Raw genomic sequence first — 26,543 nt, 5'->3', positions numbered from 1 at the left:
GTCAAAGTTGGTGGCATTTTCACCGGAAGCTGTCCTTAGACCAAGAATCGTGTGTAGTCTACTGAATATGATGCAAATCTTGTGGAAAATTTTTACATTGGTGAGACATCGTGGTGTTTATGTGACCGAAGCAAAACACACCAAAACGACATTAAATACATGAACAATAAGCCGGAGAACTCTAGGAAAACAGCGCTAGTGAAACATGTATATGATTTTGTAAGAAAGGAGATATTGAAAAGATAGTGAGAGAAAGCAATGTTAAAGATTCACGAAGCGAATCAAATTGTGTTGCATGGTGATCGGCCATTGAACTTCAAGTCTGACGCAGCGCATATCACACCGGTATTCTTCAACATTATCAATGTTTAACATGCTTAACAAGTGTATTGGCAATTGTTGGTGACAGATTGGATAACAATCAGCTGTCCAATGTCAATAACAACAATTTACAAACGCGATACAATCTTCGTGATAGAAACAAAACTGTGAGATATAGATTGTAAGAAGTAAAATCCAATTATACTAATGATGGCACCTAGTCTAAAAACGAACGAATTTTTATAGCTCTGATGATGGTCTGCTTGACCGAATGCATGGAATAAAGTTTGTATCGTAACGAAGTGCTTTTATTGCTTGCCCCAAGCGAAAATTGATACTTACATATCAATTTGGCCCCTGCGAAAATGGTCGATTACATGAGGGATATTTGTGTGACACTATCGTCAAGGAATCTCTATTTTCGCGGGGTGCACAGTCATTCACGTAAAACTTAGTTTTCGCGGGGTGCAGCCAGATGAAGGAGAATGCATCATCTGAAATATTTAATGCCTTCCAACAGAAAAAAAGAAAATAATTATTGATGTTTTGTGTTTTTGAACACAAATTTTCCAGTGGCGTGAGTTGAATGTCGCAAAAGCATTTGAATTATTTCGAAAAGAAAATCACAAAACTGAAAGTGTCAGCCATTTTTTGCTCCAGCAATAAATTCAATGTTTGTAATGAACACATGGCAAACACTTATTTTTCACTTATATTCGAGAACACTAAACACTTTGCTTATGTTAGACATTATTCACTTCACTTCACTGCAAAAATTTTATTCTAAATAACGAAAACAACAAAATTAATGCATTATCTGAAACGGAAAAACAATTCAGTGACAAGCCGACTGTTGTGACCGTTGTGACGTGTATTGAGATTACTGCTGTAACAATACCAACATAACATTAGTGTTGTTTTCGGGATTTTTTTCTTCGTAGACGTGTGAGCCAATTTCGGAGGGTTCGGCGGTATACTAGATTCGTTGTTACTGCGTTAAGGAATTGATATGTAAGAATCAATTTTCGCTTGGACAAGCAATAAAATAGAATACAGTGCAAGCTGCTGCCATGATTCATTACTTGGGGAAACAATTTTGAAACTCGCAACTCACGCGTGTGTGTTTAAGCGCCTCGGTTTGAAAACTGTTATTTTGACGCGGGTAGTTACATACCTCGCCTTCGGCTCGGATATGCAAACTCTACCCTTGTCAAAATAACAGTTTTCAAACCTTGGCGCTTAAACACACACTTGTGAGTTGCTCGTATCTCAAAACTGTTCCCCCATGTAATGAATCATTTTCGCAGCATGCACTGTAACCTACTATTATTTGTGGTTAAAGTCAAGCAACACAACCAGAAGAAGTTGGTAATTTCGTTTCGCTCGTTTGATAACTTCACATCTAGTGACAAAAACACTCACTTTCGCAACGTGTTGCATAAAACGTTTGCAATTTCGTCGTAAAATCTCTTTGCCATTTATAATTTCACTGGTTTCGTATTCGTATTCGTGCGTTTTTTCACTAGTGAAAAAATGTTAAAAGGAAATCCTTTTTGTCACTATATATAGTGATAAAAGATACCATTTACTCAACGCACATAAAACACTCAACATCGAAGGGGTCAGCAAGGATCAGCCCTTGGTCCATTGTTATTCTTACTTTTTATCGATAGTGTTTTGCCCTTGCTAGATCTTTTCAATTCATCAAACTCCTAGTTCGTCGATGACAATAAAATCCTCTGTTAAACCAACATTACTCTTTTAAAAGAAAATCCTCTGAGGACTTGTCAATGGTTTTCTCAAGATGGTCTATGATTTAAGAGGATTTTGAGGAATTTCTTATGAAAGGATTTTCCAAAATTTAAAAAAAGGATTTTCTAGTTTATCCGCCCTCGTCCATTACTTGCTACATTTCATCTGTAGTTTCTATTGTTATAGTCGATGATGTTTCGTTATTGAGCTTATTTCGATCTAGACCCGATATACAGCCGTCTGCAAAACAGTCAGTTTGCCGCAACTTTTTCGTTTCAATTTGCAGTGTCCCATTTTGTCACAATTCGAATGATTTCAAGGAAAGAATAATAAATTTCAGTGAATTCCCGATACGAAAACAATATTTTTGTCGGTATGGGTATACGCCGCCATTAATTATTATTACCGAAGAAGTTTATTCAAATGTTCCTTTCATTATCTCTGCATGGAGCATGGGTACCAAACACACTGTAAATAAAAAAAAAGAAATCATCATTGCACTGAATGCAAGCAAATAAAATCGCTTTTGTCTAAATGAATTTATTCATGAAGTCAGGTGAAAATAATACACCCCCGCACATATAGCCCAACTTGGAGTGCCTTCAAATATACTTAAACCGAAAGTACCGCATAATTTATAGAAGTAATTTTGGTGCTTTTGTTTGCAAAGCCACTTGGTATAAATGTTGGTTGTAGATACTAGAAAATGGTACTAATTTCCACTTCACAAAATTTCAATAGGTGACTAGGTGAGGGTATTATAATAAATGGCCTTTTATGGAATTGGTATTGTGTACGAATAAAAGGATTTGTTTGAAGCGAACGGGGTGTTCGGTTTTTTTTTTCATCTTCCTTTCTTTCTTTTTGCTGTTAATTTACGTGGTATATTTTTCCTGATTAAATTTTATATACATTTTTACCGTGCCATATAATTGAAAAGTGGTAGAGAAATGATGCCCGGAACTTTTCATAATAATTTCATCCGGCGAACAGACAAAACGAAACGAAGAGGGAGCCATTCAAATTTAACATGACTGAAGTACGTCCAGATACATACACACGATATAATATTTTTTTATTGTATTATTATCTCGTAACAACATTAACTTAACAAAAATAAAATAAAAAAAAAAGATTTTTCCCGGCACATTTTCATGAAAATTTATTTTTATCACGTCAAGCTTTTCTCTTACTCATAATAATATCAGTCAAAAAAGACTCTTCACAGAGTAATGCGTGACGCAAGTGATTCAATCAACTTCTAATACAATTGATATACAGGCAAGCAATATCTACAATACTGAGCTTCTCATGCGGAAAAATTATTTTGGAATATTTTTTCTTAATAGTTTTGAGTGGGAACAAATTGTGTATGGAATGGGATATTTTGAAGTATGTTTTAGTGTATTGGTAGAGACCTTAAAAGACTCGATAAATATGTACTCTCTGCAAAGTTAAAACATGTTCTACTCCCCCAATTCACGACTATAGACGAGTTTGTTAAGAACATTACGTAACTTATGAATGATCCCATGCGGCGTAACTTTTTCTTCCAACTCTACCGTTTAACTCTACCGAAAGGTCTTGGGCTGAGGAATTCAAAACATGCCTCAGGTAGTCCCAAGTCATCCTTAGCTGCTGGTAGGTCTTCAAAGGTCGATAAATTGGTGTTTCTTGGACTCATTTTACCGGCCGCTAAATATCCGCGATCTAGATGTGAGTGGGCTCGTTGGACCGAAGAACATTCCTAGTTTGGTAAACATCTACTAATATATACCATTGACTTGCCACGAGTTAGCAAGATTGGTGATGAGTTGAAATTTCATTTCGACTATGATTCGCTAGACTTGTTCGTGTGTAAATCGGTATAGTGTTGATGATGAGAAGTGGTATTTTTGAACTGCATTTTAAGACGTATTTTTCTCTCACATCAAAACAGTGGTCGAATGTCTTATGTATATGTTAGAATAAAGTATAAAATGGATGAAATGAGTCAAGATCAAGATGATAATGCGCATCTAACATGTTCCCATTGATGCTTTACATGTCGTATTCGTGATCGACAATTTTCATCAATAGAAAGCTTACTAAACATACGTTGCAGAGAGCATGTTACTTGTACATTAGCTGTCATCACTACTACAACTTTGATCCAAGAAGTTGAACGGTTCCTGCATTTCTCGTCTTTGAAAATATTAATTTAAAATGTAAAATTGTTGTTCCAGACATGCGTCGCACATCGTGCCTTGATCCTCGTCGTCGAAATTCTTTTTTTTTACATTTTTTATTCGTTTGACACTTGCGTCACGGCAACATACTTACGCCGTGCCATGATCAAAAAATAACCGTACGTTACACGTTACACTCATTCATATACCCATGCACTGAGATTAAAATAACGAAAGATTTATGACACGCTGCAAGGAAATTCCTGTGTTGCGATATAAGAGAATGAAGTATAATATTATATACGTATGTATAATATACGTTCAGCGCTACACATGCTATACGTGTGTTTATCAGGTACAACAATATTTTCGTTTCTTCCTTTGCAGCGAAAACTTTGTTACATTCAAAGATAAATAACAATGAGTTGTAGTTTTTAACGAAGTGTATGCTTTTTTATAAGATGAGAACGGGGTATTGCTTCGTCTTTTTCTTCGTCTTTTTTATTATTATTATTTTCGGTTGGTGTATATTATGTTAGATGGGGGCATCGCGCGATCATTTCTTAGTGGAGTACAACTTAAACAGGTGCCGGAAACAGAGATGCTATGTTCTGAATAATTTATGACTCCTTAATCGAAAACATCTTTACAATGAACGTAATATACATCGCGTTCACAGGATGCAATCATTTTCCGTAACATATAACGTAAAAATTGCTTCGCAGCGGTAACATTTCAATCATTTTACACATTTTATGGATGCGGGTAAAGTCGCAAGAATAACAATTTCGCGAAAATATATTCCGCGACCACCCTAGGAGAAAACGTTTTTCTTCTAAAGTTGAAAAAACCAGTTCGGACACATTGTTCATTCTAGAGAATGGCCAGAGAAGAGAATTTAAATGTTGAAAAACTTTTGATCTTTGCGTCAGGGCATTTGAGGCACTTACGTGATCATATGGAGCTGTCGCCTAAATACAACCCCACACACAAAATGTCACATTATTTAGAAATTGAATCCTGTTAGTCAGAATTATATGGCTGGGAATACAGCGGACCTGGAAGTTTATGGATTTAACCGAAATGATCAGTTTTTAGGAACTGATCTCAGATTACGTCAAGAATGACAATAACCCAGAAAAGAATCCATAAAATTTGAAAAAGCTCGTAAAACCACAAGGTTCCATAGCTATGTACTCGATGTAAAACAAGTATCAGGAAATGCGTTGTGCAGTAAGTGATCGTTATTTAAAACAATTTTGGCGTCAAATCAAATTATAAACATTTTAGTAGAGAAATCCGGAGCATAACAATTACGTAGTGAATATTCGCAGTCGCCTGCCAATAGAATCTTTCTTAAACAAAATGCTATTGGCAGGCGAACTTGCCTGCGAATACTGTTTTCTCTTTTACGGAGGCTATTGACAGGCGCCTGCCAATAGCATTTTTCCTTTTACAAAGACTATTTGCAGGTGAAATGGCCTGCCAATAGCATCTACGTAACAATTAATTATAGAAATTTTGGTGTTAAAGAGCATCAGCATTTTGTTTCACAAAGAAAATATTATTCCTCGAAATATTAGTATTTAATCAAGCTTTAATGAAAAAACGAAAATTTTCGAAAAATATTGTCATGCTCAGGAGTTGTTTGACTTTACATGTTTTATAAACCGCTTTTCCGGCCGGAAAAACGAATTTCCATTTTCTAGAAAAAATTTCAATTTCACAGCTCGTCATACTCATGAGATAAATAAAAAATTGAAAAACCTTGAGCACAGGGTACTAGACTCCAGAGAAAAAGGTCAAAAAAGTTCCATAAAAACCAGACGAAATATGGTTCAATGAACCTTCAGTAATGCCAAGATTTCAAAGCGATTTATTGTCTCATTTACAAGTGTTATGTTAGCCTGTAATGTCCAACTACACAGAAAATGTTCATTTTGGACATTGTAAAAATCTAGGTCGGATGAACTAGAATATCCTCTGTCAACCACAAAAAATCCTTAGCAAATCAATACTTTGAACGTTTTTGAAAGCTTCTAGAAAATCACTTGATTAGAATATGAAATCCATGGAAATCCTCAATACCGAAATAGGAAATTCAAGAAAATAGGTGAAAGTTCTCAGAAAATAATTGAAAATCCTCAGAGGAATTTCTTCTGAAAATCCTTTGCCAACGAAATGTACAAATCGGTAGAAATTTTAGATAAATTGAGTGTCTAGTGCTCACTTTTGAATCCTGTAATTCATTTTAGCGCTCGGATCAACTGAGCCAAGTTAATCACTTTTTAATTGGTGTGAGAGTCAATGTCTGTTTTGGGCAGATGGTCTGTATCAATATCACATTTGTCACGCACAGAGTTCGAGGAATATTTGTTATTATAGAAAGATGGGCGACTGAAAGTGTTACAGGAGGAAAGGGCATAGAGCTATGTGCGTTTTGGTAGATGCTAGTCGCCCGTACGGGCGAATAGCGTCAGTAGTATAAGTAGACTATTCGTCCGTACGTGCGAATAGTTTTAGTATTATAGGCATACTAATCGACCGTACGGACGAATAGTCTCAGTATTATAAGAATGCTAATCGCACGTACAGCCACCTGCCACAGTGATGATGTTTGGCCGGCCGGTACGTGCGATTAGCATCCTTATAATACTGACACTATTTCTTTGAAAAACATTATACTTAAATAAAGTTGAATTAAGCGAAATGATATATGTATCGCCACCGTTTACAAACATGATCGTCACCACAGCCAAAAAGTACGTGCCCAGAAGATATAGGAAGGAATTCAAATGAATGAGTTGGATTTTACTATATTTTTCGATCAAAGAGAAGTAACAGGCACACATAGCTTAAGAGAAATTTTAATAGGAAGGAATACATTCCGTGCTGGTGCTGGTGCGAAGAGAGCAACCGTCTGTACTGCTGCACAATGAGGTTAAGGAAAATTAAAGTCCCGGAGCAGCTAAGGAGCTTCTAAAATAATTGGATGAAACGAGGAAGAAAAAGTTGACTCAAACAGTTGAAAGCATGGACATGCAGATCGAGCAGAAAAGCATGAGCTTTGATTAGTAAAAAAAAACGAAAATGAAACCGAATAGAATCGCACGAAAATTGGTACAAACGTTAAAAGCTCCGCACGACAGAAATTTCCTGAGCCGGATAACCAAAAAAATCGTGATTAGGAAGAAAAAAGACACCAAAGAGTAGCGAAATCTCCAGATGTTTCTCCACGACGAGGCTCTAAATATCATGAAAAACGGACGAGCTAGTGGATCCGATTCGATCCACCCAGAATTTCTGAAGAATTCTGGACCCAGATGCAGAACATAGCTTGCAGGCTTCTTCACGAACATAAACAAGACGAACATCCCACCACGAGCGTTCAAAATAACAAAAGTAATGGCACTTCTAAAACCGAACAAGAACGAAGAAAAACCAGAAACGCTAAAATTAATGGAACGTATCCTGTACAACCGAATGGAAATTGAAACAATCCTGCTAGATGACCAAGGTGGTTTCCGTACCGGACATAGATGCGATGACCAGGTCCTTTCACTCACCAATTACATCGAAACTGCACACGCAAACGCAAGTTTTTGTACGCCGATGACAAAGCATATGCGTTCCACCACAAAAAATTCCAAGAATTGAACAAAACATTGAACGAAGACATGGTAAATTACGTTTAATACTGCCGGAAGTGGAGATTAATTCCAAACGCATCGAAAACCGTCGCATCGGCCTTTCACCTGAACAACCGCGCAGACTCCTTAGAGCTAAGAATCTGGTTCAACGCGTCGTGTCTAATTCAATCCAGCCTATTTGGGAGTCACGCTCGACCGTTCGCTAACTTTGAAACAAGAAGAAAATCAGCACAAGAAAAAACTTGCTGAACAAATTAACCGGCACCACTTGGGGTGTATCCGCATCGTGCCAACAAACAATGAATACGATGAATACTGCTGCTCCTCGTGGATAAACAGCGCACACACACAAAAAGTAGACACACAACTCAACGAAGTCATTGAATCGTAACTGGTACGGTCGGATCCAAACCTCTGCCATGGCTCTACGCTCTCTGTGATAAAGCACCACCAGAAGTAAGAAGGCAACACGCTTTTCCAGAGAATACCAAAAAGTCCTGTCGATTCCCAACATACCTCTCGGCTGTAATTCCGGAAACCGTCTATCGCCACAGCAACGCAAGTACACGAACACATCTTCGACACCAAAGATTCATGGAAAGTGACATGGGAAGACTCTGGTATGCAAATAGTATTTTTCGTCTTCGCCTCGTTAGGACAAGCTTAAGACGTGTCACGAACTACGTTTTCAAAAACAAAACAAAAACATTACAACAATTTCAGCTTTTCTTAGCAATCACTTTTCGATCGTAGGTGCAATGACGAAATACGTCGAATTATGATTCTAAGGCCCAGAAACTCACACTGGTGCAATTTAAACAGAATTCGTACGGGCGAATAGTCGTAGTATTATAAGAGTACTATTCGTCCGTACGGGCGAAATTCAAAATTCAACGGCAAAACATCATGGGCGGAGCGGTAGCATAGTCCGTGGCGCTAGCCCATTCTGTAAGAAAAAGGCAAACGAAGAAATGCTTTTGGGCGCTACTCGATAAAATTGGTTCAAAATTCATAGGAGATCCATCGTTTTGAAAGCCCTGAAGTGCCATTTTACAGGGTTTTTTTGAGGGTTGGGAACGGTTCTTCAGTTATATTTCTGGATTTATGGATATTATGTCGTACGTGGGACGTTGTTTTATAGCTTAAATTAAAGTTCTCGACGAGGAACAGAAACTACACAAATCAATCAAGGAAGAGGGGAGATAGAGACCTTTTAATTGGTGAAACTCTGGCTCCTCGCACGGAGAATGACTGGTATGAATTTTTGGTGTTATGGCATGTGAGGTTTTTTTCCGTAATTTTCGACATTTTTCAAATTTAATTTCTCGTCAAATTTTCAAATTTCGTCAAATTTTCGACCTAAAACTTCCAAAACAAGTGATATCCCAACAAAAACCCTTTTAAAGAGAAAAGTGTATCTTCTAAAATGAATGGGAAGCGAAACTGTTTGTCGCTAATTTTTTAACATGATTTTCTATATGAAGTCAACAATTTGCGAAGAACATTTTAGAAGTTGCACTAGGATAGCGCCACTCTTTTCTTTTTACAGGCTTTTGTTGGGATTTGATTAGCCTAAAATTTCATTCATTCATTTTTCCGACAACTCGACGAATATGATTTCTCCTTCTACACATTCCGCAACATAACACACACATCGGAACGGAGCAAACTCACCAAAACTGAAACGAAAAACATCGCACCGTAATCGTGGAAACGCTATGCTTCTAGCTTGTGTAAACAAAAAATAAACAAAACTTCTCCAGGCTATTATCATGTGCTACACTACTACAACTCACCAGTATCTTTCGGCATGAACCTATCAAGTGATATCAAGTTCAATTCCACACAATTTTATTGTGATTTCATTCGTGCACCGAACCTGTTAAACGAACATAGATTCTCTGTCTCGGCGTGTGTGAGTGTTTCGTATGCATATACCGACTGAATTTTGTGTGTGATATTTGCCTTCCGACATCGACATCGACGAAAACGGGAACCTCCAATTTTCCCAAAAAAATAAAAACATTTTCCAGCCGATATATATGCGGCGGTGATTGTAAACATTTATGTTTTTTGTGTCAGTCGCTTTTAACGGGTCGTTGTGGCAAGACACAAATTATATTCTCTGTGCGGTTTTTGTTGGGGTTGTAACTACAATGTGCACATGCTATGGGGTTGTGTCTTGCTGTTAATTTTGAAAATTAGTGAATAAACGGTTCGGTGATTTTATCGCAAACTCACTGTGAATGGACTCTAAATCAAATTTGTGGTCAATATTTTAACGGTGTGTGTAAAAAACTGAATTTAATAATTTGCTAAAATTAATTTTATTTCTGTTTCGACTGTGTTTCAATAATACTGCAAAATTGTCCGCTTTAAATCGAAAGTTAAGAAGTAAATTGTGCGAGGGTAGAATAGCATAAAAGAGAAATATTCTTCGACTATATCAAAATTTCTAAACACAATTTGTACAAGTGCTTACGCTACACTAACTCTATCAAAAAATAATAGTTCCCTTCAATTCAATTTCATTTTTGCGGTCGTTAAGTCAGTGCAATTTTCTCCCATCACACAGCATCTCGCCTATATATCTGCACAAAAAAGTATTAGGTTGATGATAGCAAAAAAAAAAAAACGAGAACCGAAACGAACGTAGCAAAATTTGGACTGGCATATAAAATATGATTTCCAAAAAAAAATAAAAAAAAAATATTTTTTGCTCTGTGTTAGCAGAAAGCAATTTATACTTACTCGTCTTCCTCCAATATCATTCCTCGATGATAACAAGTTTGTGGTATGACTATCTCTCTACATATATCCTCCAAAACACTATGTGTCTATACCGTACACTGAACAAGTATCAAGATCATTTGTAAAATTACTCTATACCCGACCATCGAGGAAACGGTTTGAATTTTGAAAATCAAAAAACTGGAAAAACGAATCGAGGAAGAATACAATATATATAGAAGAGCAGAAGAAGGGAAAAAAAACGTTAAGAATTTATATGAGAAACGAAATGAATTTTCGTTTTGCAATTGAAGAAACGTTTTAATAATATGAAAGCGTTGAATTGGGTCACACAATTCTCTTTGATATTTTAAAAATGTTTTGATGCACAATGAAATATAAAAAAAAAATATTTTTTTTTGCTCATAAAGTCATTTGCATAAAAATCATTTTTCCTCATAAATCCAAATGTCCTGTATGATAGTGAAAATTATTTAATTTACGAACGGGGCACATTTTTAGACGATTTCTCGGTAACAAATTGTAAACCTCCTCTCTATCTGCATGCGTGTCATAGAAGTTAAAATGAAAAAAAAAGGTTTTTTTTTATTATAGTTCCACTGCCCAGGCATGTTTTTCGTTATTAATTTTGATGAACGAAAAAAAACCGTTTATAAATAAAGATTCAAGGTTTTCGGTTGGGGGATGGCAATTTGTTTTTTTTTTTTCATTTTCATTTTTTTATTATTAGACATTACAATAGAGCACTCCTGTAATTAAAGCTTTACTGTCGAAATGGCATTAAAGGTTTGGTTGACCCGAGAATTAATTTTCTTTCTTGCCTTTGTTGTATTGAAATCGAAACCATAATTATTTTGTCAAAGAAATTGAATATTCCTGGTCAGTGTGTGTGCTATTATTTTCTAAATTATTGGTTCGAATGTTGTAATTTTCCGAACGGCCGTTTATAATATCGAAATGAAAATTCCTTCAAATAACCAACGTGTGGCTTTGACGGATTAACTCTGATAGTTTTCCTCGTAATTGTTCTTTTTTTGTGTGTGAAGACCCAGTTGTCATTATCGGGGTAATTTTTTTGTTTTTAAATTCTACTAGGGAAAAAGGTGTACGTAGTTGATTTGGTGAAAGTTAATAAGATACGTTCTTTGCAAAACATTTTTTAGACTAGATATTTCGAATAATTTTACATCTGAACCGGTTCTGTAATGTCTCTGATTGAAATGCACTGGCACTGAATGTGATAAGGTAAGCGGAAAAAACTACATCTCCAGTAAGCACTTCCACGATCCAAAATGAATTTTACTTGTAATTGCGTCAAAAAAGGTTAAAATATTAACAGATAAGTCTATCGTTATTGACCTAAAAAGCTAAACAGTATGTCTTAAAGTTTTTTGAATATTACGAAATTAACAAAAAAAAAGACAACAGGTTATGGCCTACACTCGCAACGACAGTTCTCAATATGTTATTCGTTCGTTCATTCTCATAGAATATTAAGAATTGTTATCAATTTAAAGACCGAGAGCCTGAGTAGCATATCAGTCTCACATAGGGTTTGAATACTATAATGCTATACAGTTTGTTCATGTCATTTTTACACAGTTTTATATATGTCAGAGTTTTAAATGTACCCAGTCAATTAAGTTCTTCCCAAATTATGAATTTTTGGCGCAAAATTTAAAATTTCTATCGCGAATTTAAATATTGCGCAATTTGGGAAGAACTTAATTGACTGGGTACATTAAAAACTCTGACATATCGACAATCTTTAGAAACTGTGTAAAAATGAAATGAACAAACTGTATTATTACACAAGCCGATAGGATGGAAGACCTTAACATCAGTCAGTAGAAAATCCAAATTATTTTCAAAATTTTGTGTTTAAGTCAGACACGACAGAATTTTCAATAAATTTTTAGATTCAAGTTACATTCTTCATTTAGCGCCAATATTACATCACTTTAACACCGAACAGATTTATTTAACGATGTATGACGACTGTTATGTGATTCACTAGATCTACACTAAACACAAGGCATCTCTCATCTCTCAATTCTATAATTTGGCATAGTTTCTGATTAGATTTCCCTTATATAGAAAATTGTTTGCTAAACAAATGAAGTAGAAGATTTTTATGGATGAAATTATATATCTTGTTCAAAAGAAGTGACAGATTCAATGATCTTATCGTTAGAGCTTTTTCAAACATTCAGGTTAGCTCTTGTGGTAGCTCACCCACGCTCACAGACCCACAACTAAATTAAATGATGAAATAAAATTTCATTTCAATTATAATTCGCTAAACTAGTTCGTGTGAAAAAAGGTATAGAGTTCTTATAACATCATACCAGTACCACTCGCACCACTCGTGATGGGAAGTGGTATTTTTCAACTGCATCTTAATGCAAAACGTAAGAAAACTTACATTTCTATCGGATCGAACCACCGGATCGAACAAATGCCTTACGACTATGAAGAATGAAATTTTAAAATAAAATTATTATTGAAAGGTCCTGTGGAGCCTGTGACAATTTGGAAAAGAAATATTTGAGCTGTCAGGCACGCCAGAATTTTGTTTCTCATGTGGCGTTATATGCAAATTTCCAGATTTCTATGACACTGATCGAATGGTGAACCATAAACCATACCAACGTACAGGAGACTATAATTGTTGCAGTGTTGCAAAATCACTACAGCGAAGTTACGCTTTCACGTTAACCATACTCAACTTTAAACGCCCTTTAAACACTATACCCGCCTGTGTACACCAACGGACAGCTCTCCTAAGATTACAACATAAATATTTCATTAAATAAGCCTACCGTCTCGGGTACGAGTCTACAAATTGCATATAATTCTTCGATATATATTTTCTTCAAGTTTAATATAAAGGCACCCTCGGTGCATATTTATAAATGAAGTAAATTTGTGCACTGATCTGAAGAAATTTATGATAGAGGTGGTAGAGCATGGTTTATATACAATTTATTTTAACCATGTATAATATTGCCATACTACACGTATCATGATCGCCGTGCCGTATTATATACACGGTTCTGCATGTGGGTTTTATTTTTAAGAAAATAATTGTATTTTCCGACTCGTATCACCACATTTATCGTCATCCCCGACCTAACTCATTATCTCAATGCCAATATATTTCTTAAGACGACAGACATTCGAAATTTACTGCTTTCGACGACTAAAAACGACCCGCCAAACAAACCCTGGCCCCCAAAAAGACTCATTTCAAAGTTTCAGGTTTCTTTCTCGAAAATGAAAATTTTAAAATAAATCACGTGCAGATAAACACCACACACACATACACACGGCCAATGTTGTTTGGAAAATAAATAACTATTTTCCCGTTTTACAACCTATACCCACTCACGAGTAGTTAGCAGTGAAAAGTATTATATAGAATTGCTGAATTGCTGGATTTTATAGTTAGAATTATAATGTCGAAAGGCCCACGGTGTATATTTTTGAACTCTTGTTGAAAAGTAGAAAAGTAACGCCCTTATGGAAAAACAAGTTAAATAAATTGGTAAAGTTTTGCATACGAAATTGTTGTTAAATAGTCTTGTTGTGTACGTATACGTATATGTACGATGAAGATGTATGTCGGTTTATCATGTACGAAATACCGTTTTTCAGATGTTTAATGTTTCGTCATATAAATACACACCGTTCGGTTTTATTTTCCACGTTATATAGGGAAGCAAAAAAACCCCTTTTTAAATTAAATTATTCATCGAAATGAGATACACATACGTTGTAATGTAATAGTTTTTTTTTTTGCCAAAGGGGTCGGGCGGGTGCTAATGTGGGCTTCTAACTGGCTCCGAACATAATATACAACCGATTATCTGCATACACAGTCGGTGGGATTATACATTGGTAATATTGAATTGGTAAATGCAAAACATTTCATTCTTAAGGCTTGATTTCCACTTACCAAAAAAGCATTCAGTGTGAGAGACAAATTTGATTTTTTTTTTTAATTTTTGTTTTGTTTACAGCTCAGTCTCTCACGGCTCTCTCACAGTGTACTTTTTGTTGAGTGGAAACCATGCTTGATTTCCACTTACAAAAAAACCATTCCGTTTTGCCCCTGTATAGCTAAACCGCGCCTATTTTCTATTGTTTAAAGTGTAATCGGAGAGACGTACTCAGTGAGAGAGCCGAGAGAGAGCAAGCTGTCACAAAAAGCAAAAATGAAAAAAAAAACAAATTTGTCTCTTACACAGAGTACTTTTTGTTAAGTGGAAATCAAGTCTTAAGTATGGTTTCCACTCAACAAAAATTACTCCGAGTAAGAGCCGTGATAGAACGCTCTGTCAAGTAAACAAAACAAAAAGTGAAAAAATTCAATTTTGTCTCTCACACTGAGTACTTTTTTGGTAAGTGGAAATCAAGCCTTAAAGAATGAAATTATCCAATTTGAAGTCAAAGTTTTCCTTTCAATTCATTTTTTTCCCGCTTTCCTTTCTAAATTGCCATTTAAAGGATCTTCAACCGTCTGTATATTTCACCATTTATGTTATGTATTATGTCTTATTGTCGACGTAAGTCATTTTAAACAGTTATCAGACGGTAATGTGTGTTGTTTGTACATTTGTTTGGCATTTAGTAGGATTAGTTACTTCTGTTCAGTCTACACATAAGTGAAATGGTTCGTTTTCTTTTGTATTTAAATTTTGTTAGGCCCAGAACATAATGTAGTAACTGACATGGCCATCGTAGAGATAATTGGGTGTACTCTTTCTGACATTCGAAAAAGATCCTATGGTTTGCAGTGTTCATGCTCTGGATAGATTTTACCACACACCTGACGGATAACATTTAATTATTTACTTAGGAACATGTTACATTTCTACAAAATATTTACACCCGCCCTAAAGTATGGCCAGCGGTAATATTTGCGACATGTGTGAAAAACGGCAATCCGTGCTATTTCACACTTCCACTTTGGCTCAGTATACTTTTATGTCTGCTATGTACATTTAGTGCCTCCTGCCCGTTCAATTTTGTTCAAATCTTCGTTGCACAACGACAAAGGAATGTTAAAATATGGTGAGGCCGGATAGACGGCAAATTCTGATGATAGCTGACTTTCAATGGAAATAGACTGGCATTCACATGCTGCCTTTTGACTCTACTCAAAACGATTTCCACGTAGAAAGGTCCGAAAGTTCGGCCAATTTTATATTTCGGCAAATTCAACCAATTCGAAGGAAATTTTGTTTGTCCCAAGAAAAGTGGTCCTTCACCAATATGTCGCATATGTTTAACTGCAACCTGGCAAAATGCAATACGAACATACTAGGCTGATAATAATCGATAATGCATCGGCATTCGATATCCACCGGAGATTCTCCAGTGTATTGCACTAGCAATCAAAACTATTCGCTCTGATTTCCCATTGGAAATGTCACTAAAATTGAATCAAACAAACAGATTATGCTTCTTCCACATGCATCATTATAGTAATCAACTGAGCGCAGGAGGGTCGGTTATTGTTCATACAGACATTCAAAGCAGTACGAACTCAATTCAGCTATGTTTTTATCCTCGAAAATAATTTTTAGTTCAATGGGAGGTGAAACCTGCAAAGGGAGTCTTTGTTTTAGGATCTGTCATAATACACATCGCGAGCCTAATAAAGTATTTTGCACCGAGATTCATACCACGATTTATGCAACAGAGGCATCTAAAGTTTGCAAATTTTGCACATTACGATGCTAAGTTGCATAAAAGCATTAAAAACAACACTACATCCCCAATTAACCAAATTGTTCCTCTCCAAAAATTCGGAATTCCTTCGGAAAACGAACAATAGATGTCGCTATTGTTCGTTTCCGAAGGAACTCCGAATTTTCGGAAAGGAAGAATTTGGTTAATTGGGATCGTGTGGCCTGATCAAGTTACACCACTATTTTTAACCTTTTTTTTGGAACCGGTCGATGTATCGCTCTGGAATCTTTTACTTCATTTGTTTTAACAGAATATTTTAGTATATGAGACAACGATAGGCGGAAATCATCGTGCATCGTTTTCATTGATGCAGATTAACTGCTTGCGAAGGGTTTGAAGATTTGTGTTACTAATTTTTGGGAAGACATTTTCCTAAATTTACGCAGATTTTCCTACATTTATCCAAATTTCTAGATTTTTAGACCCGTACGAAGTACTGGGGTCTTATAGGTTTACGCATACGTTTGTAACACGTCGAATTGGACTCCCTGAGTAAGGGGAAACCTATTGTGGTTGTCTAGAGATGCCAAATCCGCGAAAAAAAAATGTCCGTCTGTCTGTCCGTCTGTCCGTCTGTCTGTCTGCACGATAACTTGAGTAAAACGCATCCGATTTTGAAAATTCTTTTTTTTCCCGTTTTGTATGTCAAAAGACAGGCTAAGTTCGAAGATGAGTGATTTTGGATCGACCCCTCCCGAGCTGTGGCCCAATAAGTGCTTTACGGTTTTTCGAAGATATCTCCGGACATTTAAACGTTAAACTTGTAAGTGATACGTCAAATAAAAGGTATTTACAATACCGATCGACAAAAAAAAAGTTTATGGAAATCGGATGACCGACTCGTGAGTTAGACCCCTTGGTGTGGAACAGGCACAGGGCGGCAAGCAGTTTTTGCTTGTAGGTCGGCCACATTTGAACATATTTCGTCTGTTTTAGCTTTATTAGATAGGTATTGACCGTACCAATCAGGGAAATTTTGTTCTCCGGAGCGTGAGCTAGGTCTCTTGGAGTGAGCTCTTATCTGGCTACTCGGAAGTACAGTGAACGTGGTGTATTTTGACAATATCTCGAGTAAATTTTGACCGAATTTCATGAATTTTTTTTTGTTTGAAAGGTATTAACGAATGTAAAGCGTCGGTAGTATTTCCGGTCTCCTAACAAAATGGCTGCCGGCGGCCATATTGGATTTTAGTAAAATAGAAATATCTTGGGAAAAATGATGCTTAGAGAGTTTCTGTTAACATGGAAATAATGTGTTAAGTGTGAGGAGTTTCAGGGATTCCATATATGGACATCTATATATACCTATATACAGCTATATTGAGCTATATACAGGCATATAGAGCTATATAATAGCATATTCCTCTGTGAAATGTTTATTTACAGTGAAATATAGGTAAATAAAGCGGTATATAGCTGTTTAAATAGGAATTTATGAAATTTGACTTCGTACGGGGCTGTCTATATTGCCTCCGGCAATTTAATTGTATATGATAACAAGGCAAAGAGTGGATAATGTAAGTGATTTGAGAGGAAGAATAGTTTTTCAGCAGAGAAGAAAATGAAGTAAGAGAAATGAAGAGTTTCACATTAAAGGCTTTTGATACGAAGGTGTTTCGTACGGGTCGGCGTTAGCTATGTTTTTTTTGAAAACTAAGGAAAAACTATTTCTTTGATTTTCCAAAAAAAAATTTGGAAAAATGTGGAAAATTTGTGAAAATTGGAGAAAATGTCTTCCCAAATAACAGTCTCTGGCTAATGGCAATGATGTGCCGCTCCTACGTAAAGATGTAATGGGTAAATAATGTTGATGAATTCGCGAACAGGGACTAATATTCATACGAAATCAAATTAAAATACCGAAAAATAAGAACGACAATGTGTGTTAAGGGTAACGATCCGAAAGTTCTTGACTCTATGCTCATGTACCAGTATTTGAATGAAGTAATCAACAACTCCATGTCTTGTTTTGCGTCCACTTACAAATCCAAACGACAACAACACTAAAAAGAAAACCAGAGAGCAAAAGCAAAACCTAAAATTACTTTTATTGCAATACACTCCAAGTTCATGCAGTTCATAACATTTTCGGAAAAAACCGCATTTTCGCAGAAAACTTCAAAACGACTCCTTTGCGACTTTCCTACATTACTTTTGTTTAAAATACGCTGTGTAGAGTAAATATACATTATCATATACTATGTGTAGACCGATGTACAACCATAGAGTAAACATTTCAACCATGTACCACCCAGCAAAATGAAAATGGAAAAACAAAATCTTCACCATATCTAATTCTTCGTAACTCAAATCATGTACATGCTGCTACTATGCATGCACAAGAGTCCATAACACTTGAAATTCCATCTGTATGGCTATGGGAGCGTATATACAGATATTTTATATTGTTGATCTATAGACACACACAAGAAAACTTTAAAGTTTTGTTTAGCTCGTTCGTTGTGTTGAACTTAAAAAAGTATTTTACTTTTCCAGCGAAAAAAAAAACTTTGGTAATTAGTCAGTCCCAACTCAAAAGCAAAGTAATTCGTTTGATATCGCAGAAAATAAAATCTAAATTTCTTCTCCAATTTTTTTTTTATTATATATCTACGCAAGATAAACTCTAATTAATAAGTTGCAAGTTAATTTTTAAATGAGAAAAAGTGGAAGGGAAAGTAAAATGGTAAATAATCCCGGCATAGATAGAGTCGTCGTCGTCGCGTCTTATTCCGAAATTATTTTCAAAGAAGATAATAATTATAAAGGGATAGGGGTTTTATGCGATGGAATGAAATTCGTTTTTTTTTTGCGCGCGCGACGAGACGACGACAATTTAAATGTTTATAGACTGAGACTAAAGGTTTCGCACGGTGTGTATATACAGTTCGGCTCAACCCATCACACTTTCACATTCAGTTAAATTTTATTTATTCCGAAAAAGGGTGCAGACAGAGGAACGGATTATAATAATAATTTCAATGCTGTAGAGGCTTCAGTTTTAATTTCTGTTCGGAACATCCGTTCACGTAATTAAAATCAGTATAGCGTCCTGAGACGACAGGGATGAAAATATGAAAGGTATAAAAAAAAACTGAGCAATTAATGTCTCCACATCAAATTCTTGAACAAATTCTGATTCAATTTTTCTTTTCACTTCTATCGTGTTTCGGAAGGGATAGTTCATGAATGCCGTCCGCTTACCTTACATTGTAGAGATGATTATGAACTAATTTCTAGACCAATCATATCACCACCTATCAAGTATGTTACTTACATCCAATAATGTTTTTTCAACAATTTAAAACCAAATCTTTTACTTCTTTTGTTTTACCATGTATTTTCCTGTGAAACGTTACACTAACCACACGTATCAGCTATTTTTTTGGTGGTCAAAACGGAATTAGCGAGTTATAAGAAAAATGAAATTTCATTATTTAACTTCGATTCGAGTAGTGTCTACGAAGTAAATAGAACTTTTTGATACTTCCGATAAAATAACAATATCGTAGACGAAGATCAAGCAATCTAATTTCGTAATGTAGTGTTTGACCAAGGCTGTAAACAAAGTGTACAGCCTTGGTGTTCCACCTAACAAATCATTGCTGTCTTATATTTCAATGATAAGATTTGGTATTATGTGTCAGACGGCTGTTATCGACAACGACATTAATAATAAACGACAAGCTCTGACTAAAGACGTCTTATAATATAGCAAAAAGCATATTCAAAACAAATGAAGTAAAAGATTTCTGAAATCAATCTCTGAAAATCTTTGATCAAATGAAGTAATAGATCAGATAGTAAAACTGTTACTATTCTTGCCGTCTATGACAGGTTAAGCACTGTATGATTTTCATATTTTTTGTTTGTTTTTTTGCGGGCAAATTTTAAGTTGAATAGTTAGGTGTCGTAAAATTGGGGGCGAATTGTGATTGACCGTTTTTCTCCACAAAACAATAACATTAATTTATTGCACAATTTTTTTAAACAAAAACTTTGACAGTTCGAGGTCGGGGGGCGAATGTCTATTTTCTACATTGTCAAAACAATTTCTTTTGTTGTCAGCTCTTTTGGCATTACTGTCCTAAAATGTCAAACTTGCTTTTGCGTCCAGTTTTCTCTGATTGATTCATTTCAATCGAGAGAACTTAGCAGCAAATGCAAGTTTGACATTTTAAGACAATGTAAAAAGAGCTAAAAGTTCAATAAATGAAACGTTCTTTATGAAACGTTCAAAAAGTACTCCGTGTGAGAGACAAAATTGATTTTTTTTTAATTTTTACTTTGTTTACTTGACAGTTTGCTCTCTCACGACTCTTTAACGGAGTACTTTTGGTTGAGTGGAAACCATACCTTAGATAAAGAAGGATTCTAATTTTTCTATGACCCTACTAGGTGCTTTGGCTTGGTCCATACGATGCAAAATTGAGAAATTTTAGCCAAAGATTTCCGCTGTGTGTCACTTTCTCAATCTCTTAAGCTAAACTCACAGTTAGAAATGGAGTCTGCTTCATCGTCTAAATGAAGCATTATGCTTGAGTCTCCCAAAAGCGAGAATATTAGTCCAGACTCGTTTCCGTTCCAACTGCAAAATTGCGTACATACATCAAGTCATGATACCGACAGAAAGTTATACAGTTTCAAAACAATATACAAACTGAACAATCGGAATTGCTATACAAATCATATCCAGCTATTTTGCATAAATTATTTCGTATTTGCTGCGATGAATTACAGCTAAACGATTAAACGTCTAATTACAGTCTGGTAAACAGTTTATTCCCCGTAATTTTATTCATTAGATTTACGTGACAAAAATGTGAAATTAATTTTAAAATTTTCCAACTTTATGGTAAACCATTGAGTAAACCCTCCGTTTCCTTATAAATATTGCCAGTTATAAAAGCGTGCAAAATAGAAAATCAGCAAAATCCATTCCATTACATATACCATTTCCGTTCGTAATAACAATAATCCACTTCAGTATCAGTGCATGTTGTTTGAAATAAATTATCCTTGACTTTATTCCAACAAAATATATCTACGTAAATATAAAAAGAACAAAAAATATTTATGTTTTTTCCTCGGTACAAAACCAACTATGAACGAGAATAACAACAAGTATATATAGAATACACACGACGAAGAAGAAGAAAAAAACACACACCTCCCATATACACAGACACAGAGCGAGAGCCAGTGTTGTTTCCCATATAGGTCGACATTGTTGTAAAACCACCCGAACAATAATACACACGGCAATTTCCAGCACAAGCTATCTGTTAGTGTGCTTAGTGATTCTTTCATTCTTTTGGCCGAACACCATCAACTCCTCGCTTACACAACACTCACTTTAAAAGCCAAGAAGCAGAGCAGAGAGGCCCCAAAAGAAAAGCACATCAAACCATAACGAAATAATACCGAAAGTGTCACCATTGTTTTGTGTTTCAACACATAAAGCCAGGGATTTATTAGTTTACCCAGTAAATTTATTGCTTTATGAAATTTAAGATGTGATTGCATAGAGCATAAGGTGTATGCTCAAAATTTTTTTTTTTCTTCTTCTTCCTTCTCTGCTGTACTCTTGTAGCCGGTGTGTAAGTATGTACACGACGAGCACACAGTGCAGAGAGTATTATATTGTTCTACATCTTTCTGAAATTAACGATCAACCGTTGGGAACAAATCTGCTTGACAATTTTGTTTTGTATTTTATATATATCCTAGATATAATTTAAAGTTCTCGTTCGGGGGGTGATTTAAAGCGGTTATATCAACAAAAAAAAAAAAACAGCGCAAACATAGCGACAGAACGAAACTGAATTTTAACTGAATTTATACTGATATGATACAAAAATTAAAGTGAAATAAATAAATGAATGTGAGTGTGCCAGAGACAATTTAATTTTCCATATGACGAAAAAATGGGAATTGTAGCCGTCGCATCTTGTCTTGTTGCTATACTACAGCTTCAGCAGACAAAAGGTAAATGAAATCACAATCTATTTTGGGAATTTTTTTATTTTTATTTTTATTTTTATTTTACCGTCCCTTTTTTTACTGCATTTAATTTTATAGATTGAAATTTATAAACCAAACGAAAATTTAATTATTTGAAGTGACTTACTCTATTGACCCACCTGTGTGTGTTGATTTTTTTCCCCATTGATTTTTTTAAAAAGATAACTACAAAATGAAATTGATGTTTTATACGTATATGGAGAGTAAAGGCGATTGCGGATAGCAGCGTAATATAGATAATAAACAAGTACGCCCATCCACCACCCTCGGTAAAACACACACATCACACAGTAAAGAAATTAAGGACAGAAGTGTGCGACGGTACTTTGTGTCACACAGGCGCGGGTTTAAAACTTATTGGCTGAAGACATTGGGCGAAAATACGATAGGTGGCTATTTGAAAGTTTCGTTGTCGAAGTATTTTCAGAAAAGGAATCAGTTTTTGCCGGATTTTCAAGGATTTTCGGTTGGAATTTTGAAAATTTTCCTGGATTTTCATCGATTTTTAATGATTTTCACTTAAAGTTTTGAGGATTTTTCTGAATTTTCAATTATTTCCTTTAGTTTATCAAAGGATTTATTAAGGATTTTCCTTTAAAGTGTTGACGATTTTCCTGGATTTCCAAGAATTTTCATCACATTAAAGACGTTCCTGGATTTCCATCGAATTTTAATGATTTTCACCAAAAGTTTTGAGGATTTTTCTGAATTTCAATTATTTCCTTTAGTTTATCAAAGGATTTATTAAGGATTTTCCTTTAAATTGTTGACGATTTTCCTGGATTTCCAAGAATTTTCATCACATTAAAGATGGATTTCCATCAAAGTTTAATGATTTTCACCAAAAGTTTTGAGGATCTTTCTGAATTTTCAAGGATTTTCTTTAGTTTTCTTAGGATTTCTTAAGGATTCTCCATTAAAGTTTCGACGATTTTCCTGTATTTCCAAAAACTTTCATCTAATAAGAAATTTTCCAGGATTTCTTTAGTTATCTGAGGTTATTCTATGATTTTAGGAGTTTACAACTTTTCTAATTTTTTAAAGATTTTCCTTTCTGAATTTGAGTATTTTTAAGAATTTTGTTTAGTTTTCTACAGTGAATGACATCTCAAATGTCTCACTGTCAAATTTTTCTGAGAATTTTATTGTGTCATTGCAAATTCACAATGACATTCTCTGAAAAAAAATGACAGTGAGACATTTGAGATGTCGTTCACTGTAAGGATTTCTTTTAATGATTTTTCTGTGAATCTTTGAAGATTTTCTTTAGTTTTCGGATGGTTTTTAAGGATTTGGTTTGACGATTTTCCTGGATTTTTGATAATAGAATAATCTTGTGGCTAAAAATTGAGAATTATTTTCTAAGGATGTTTTTGTTGACAGCAGATTTTCTAGGTTGTCCAAGCCGTTTGAAAATACAGTTACTAGAAACATTCTCAAAGTTGCCCCCAGAGACAACAAACAATGTGATGAAACCTATGGCTCCCTTAAAAATGGTCTAAACTACTGGGTTAGACTGAAGATTACTTGCGAGCGAGATTGCGAGGCATCTTTTGTTGTTTCTTATGTTCGTTCGAACTATAGTAGATTACTCGCAAAGCCCCATAAAAATCAGTTTTAACGTTCATATGTCAACGAAGTAAGGCCTCATTTCCCAGGGGCCTAGTGAGTAAAACTCTTTACCCTATTGATATAGGCTGAAAATACGAATATTTCTTTTTGACATTTCTATTCTGACGTGCAGTTTGTAGATATTTACGAAACGACATTGTTTATGCGTTACATTTCCACATTTCAAGTGAAGATAACGGCTGTTATTATCATTTCGCCGATGGAATCTTACGATTCCATTAAAAGTTTCGAATCATTTTCTTTCGATAAGTTTACTATCGACAGTTCATCGGCGCACCGCTCTAATGAAGAATGAATGTAAAGCAAGAAAACGGACTTTGAAATTTTTATTTTATGCCCTTCTTTGATAGTAAATATTTTTATGAGACTGTGATGCTCTTTGTCATACAGAGGATATTAATAGGTTGTATAACGGCTTTTATGGATGTTTGTTATAGCTTAAAGACTGCGGAACGCTCTACAATGCGAAAATTTAACGGTCTGGGAAATTTCCTTTTGAAATTACCTAATGGATTTATCTATTTTATTCAGAGCTATTGTAAAACCAAGATCAACAGCAAAATAAAAACCCCATACAAATGTATAACGTCAAAGATCAATGTACTTCGGTTAAATGTGTGCTGGCATTTTTATTCAGTGGAACATTACAATTTATGTGCTCGACGACCTATTTAATGGATGGTTCGGCTACCTGCCGGATGGGATGAAGAACAGAAATGTTATTTGTTTGATCTTTTAATTACTTAAACGTATTGACTATTGATTTAATTCCGATAATTTGGATAGACGAGGTTTTTTTTTTCATTACGCCAGGTCAACGAAAGCTGACGACAGAATGTTTAATTTATCACAGCTTTCTATGGAAATTTTAATCAATTCAAGAACAAAATGTCTATCACAAAATTGTGTAGAAGAGTCTGTTTCCACTGAATATGCACTGATATATACAACGGAAGTAGAAAAAATTTCAATTTAAATATTCTTTGAGATTGTAATAAATTTTCCGTTGTAATAGTTGGACGCCCATTCTTTCGCGACTATTTTTTTTCTCTCGTTTATTTTGTTAAATCAGTTCTGCGTTCTGCATGTACTTGACACTATTATGGTAAGAAACATTTTTTTAGAGAAGTTTCTAAATCTTGAGATCTTTCTTCCGTATGGTTGTCGGTGTATCAAGATTCAGGAACTAGTATAATATCCCTTCATCTGAACCTGAAAATCAGATTAAAAGCAATCAATGAACATTTTGCAAATTTGTAGCCTACATTTAGGCGGAACAATATCCGTTTTTTGATGATTTCTCTGATAATCAAGGGCCACAGAACATCCTGTGTCCATGAAAGGGGAGAAGAATGTGTTGATTGATCTTGATAGAGTTTGATATGCTGAATTCGAAAAATTCGGGTGCCAGGCTGAGTTCGTGGTCATTTTCGAGAAAAAAGGGGAGAAGTCCAAAATGCAGAGTTGCCGTTTTGATTTTTTTTAGCCATTTACGGCAAGGTATATAATGAAATTAAGTATGGAATCCACTGGAAACTAAATTTCCTATATCTAGGAATTTTTTCGGATGTTTCAAACCCCTTAGGGTGGTCCAAAATCGTGACCAAAATCAAACAAATTTTTGAACTCACCCTATTTCACTACTTTTTGGTAGTTTTCAGATAAATAGATTTGTGTAAAATATTTTTTTTTGGACTTTGGACACAGGATGTTCTGTGGCCCCTGGACTATGAACAAAAATCTCTTTTTGAAAAAGTGAAGCAAAAATGTGTTACATTTAAAGGAAAAATTGGTTTATGGGTAATAGTTAGTTAGTTAGTGTAAGTGGGTAGGGTAAATACCCTGGCACCTAAGCCTCTAGTGGGCCTGTTGTGCGTACCCACGCCGGACTATTTACAATCTAGTAGTTTGATTGAGAAAGTCCAGGATGCTTTGAGGAGATAGACTCCAGATGTTATTGTGAGGCAGGATATACGCGCCAAATGATTTCGATCGGGCTGTAATGTACGCCGGGCACTTGCACAGGTAGTGCTCCATTGTCTCGACATCGCCGCAGTTAGGACAATGAGGGTCTTCCACCACGCCCATTGTAAATAAGTGTTTGTTGAGACCGCTGTGTCCTGTTAACGCAGTTGTGATTCTTCTAATGTTTCTTCTGCTTAGAGAGATAATGTATTTTGAGTTTTTAGGGTTAATCTTAATGCTTTCTTTTGCGAATGAAGCGTTCTTAACAGCTGACCAGTGGTTTTTAAAGGAGATTTGCACCCAATTTTTTATAAAGTTTTTAAAATAAGATGGCGCTGCTTTAAGTATGGGTTCGGGTCCCATAAATGAGGCTGTTGCTCCGGTTTTAGCCAGACGATCGGCTAGTTCATTACCGATGATATCACTATGTCCTGGGACCCATGCAAGAGTGACCGAATTGGTGGTAGCAAGACGATTAAGGTTATCGGAGCAATCCAGGACGAGGGCTGAGTTTATTTTATTT

General features: G+C 35.3%; 1 protein-coding gene across 4 annotated transcripts in view; it reads left to right on the top strand.

Moving 5' to 3' along the window:
* Positions 1–9,759: 9,759 nt before the first annotated feature.
* LOC119069667 (carbonic anhydrase-related protein 10) overlaps positions 9,760–26,543 on the top strand; it is a 90,476-nt gene continuing 73,692 nt past the window's right edge. Inside the window, exons 1-2 of one of the 4 annotated variants that reach the window (XM_037173786.1) lie at positions 9,760–10,106; positions 22,143–22,387. In XM_037173786.1, the coding sequence (XP_037029681.1) occupies positions 22,327–22,387 (61 nt within the window). In that variant the 5' untranslated portion in view covers positions 9,760–10,106; positions 22,143–22,326. Of the gene's footprint in view, positions 10,176–22,129; positions 22,388–26,543 lie in introns of all 4 variants that reach the window. The other 3 variants (XM_037173785.1, XM_037173784.1, XM_037173783.1) reach the window with 3 other exon arrangements.

The sequence above is a fragment of the Bradysia coprophila genome, assembly GCF_014529535.1.
Source record: "Bradysia coprophila strain Holo2 chromosome X unlocalized genomic scaffold, BU_Bcop_v1 contig_38, whole genome shotgun sequence".
Classification (NCBI taxonomy): domain Eukaryota; kingdom Metazoa; phylum Arthropoda; class Insecta; order Diptera; family Sciaridae; genus Bradysia; species Bradysia coprophila.
The sequence above is the reverse complement of the archived record's forward strand: the minus strand, read 5'-3'. Positions and strand labels throughout refer to the sequence as shown.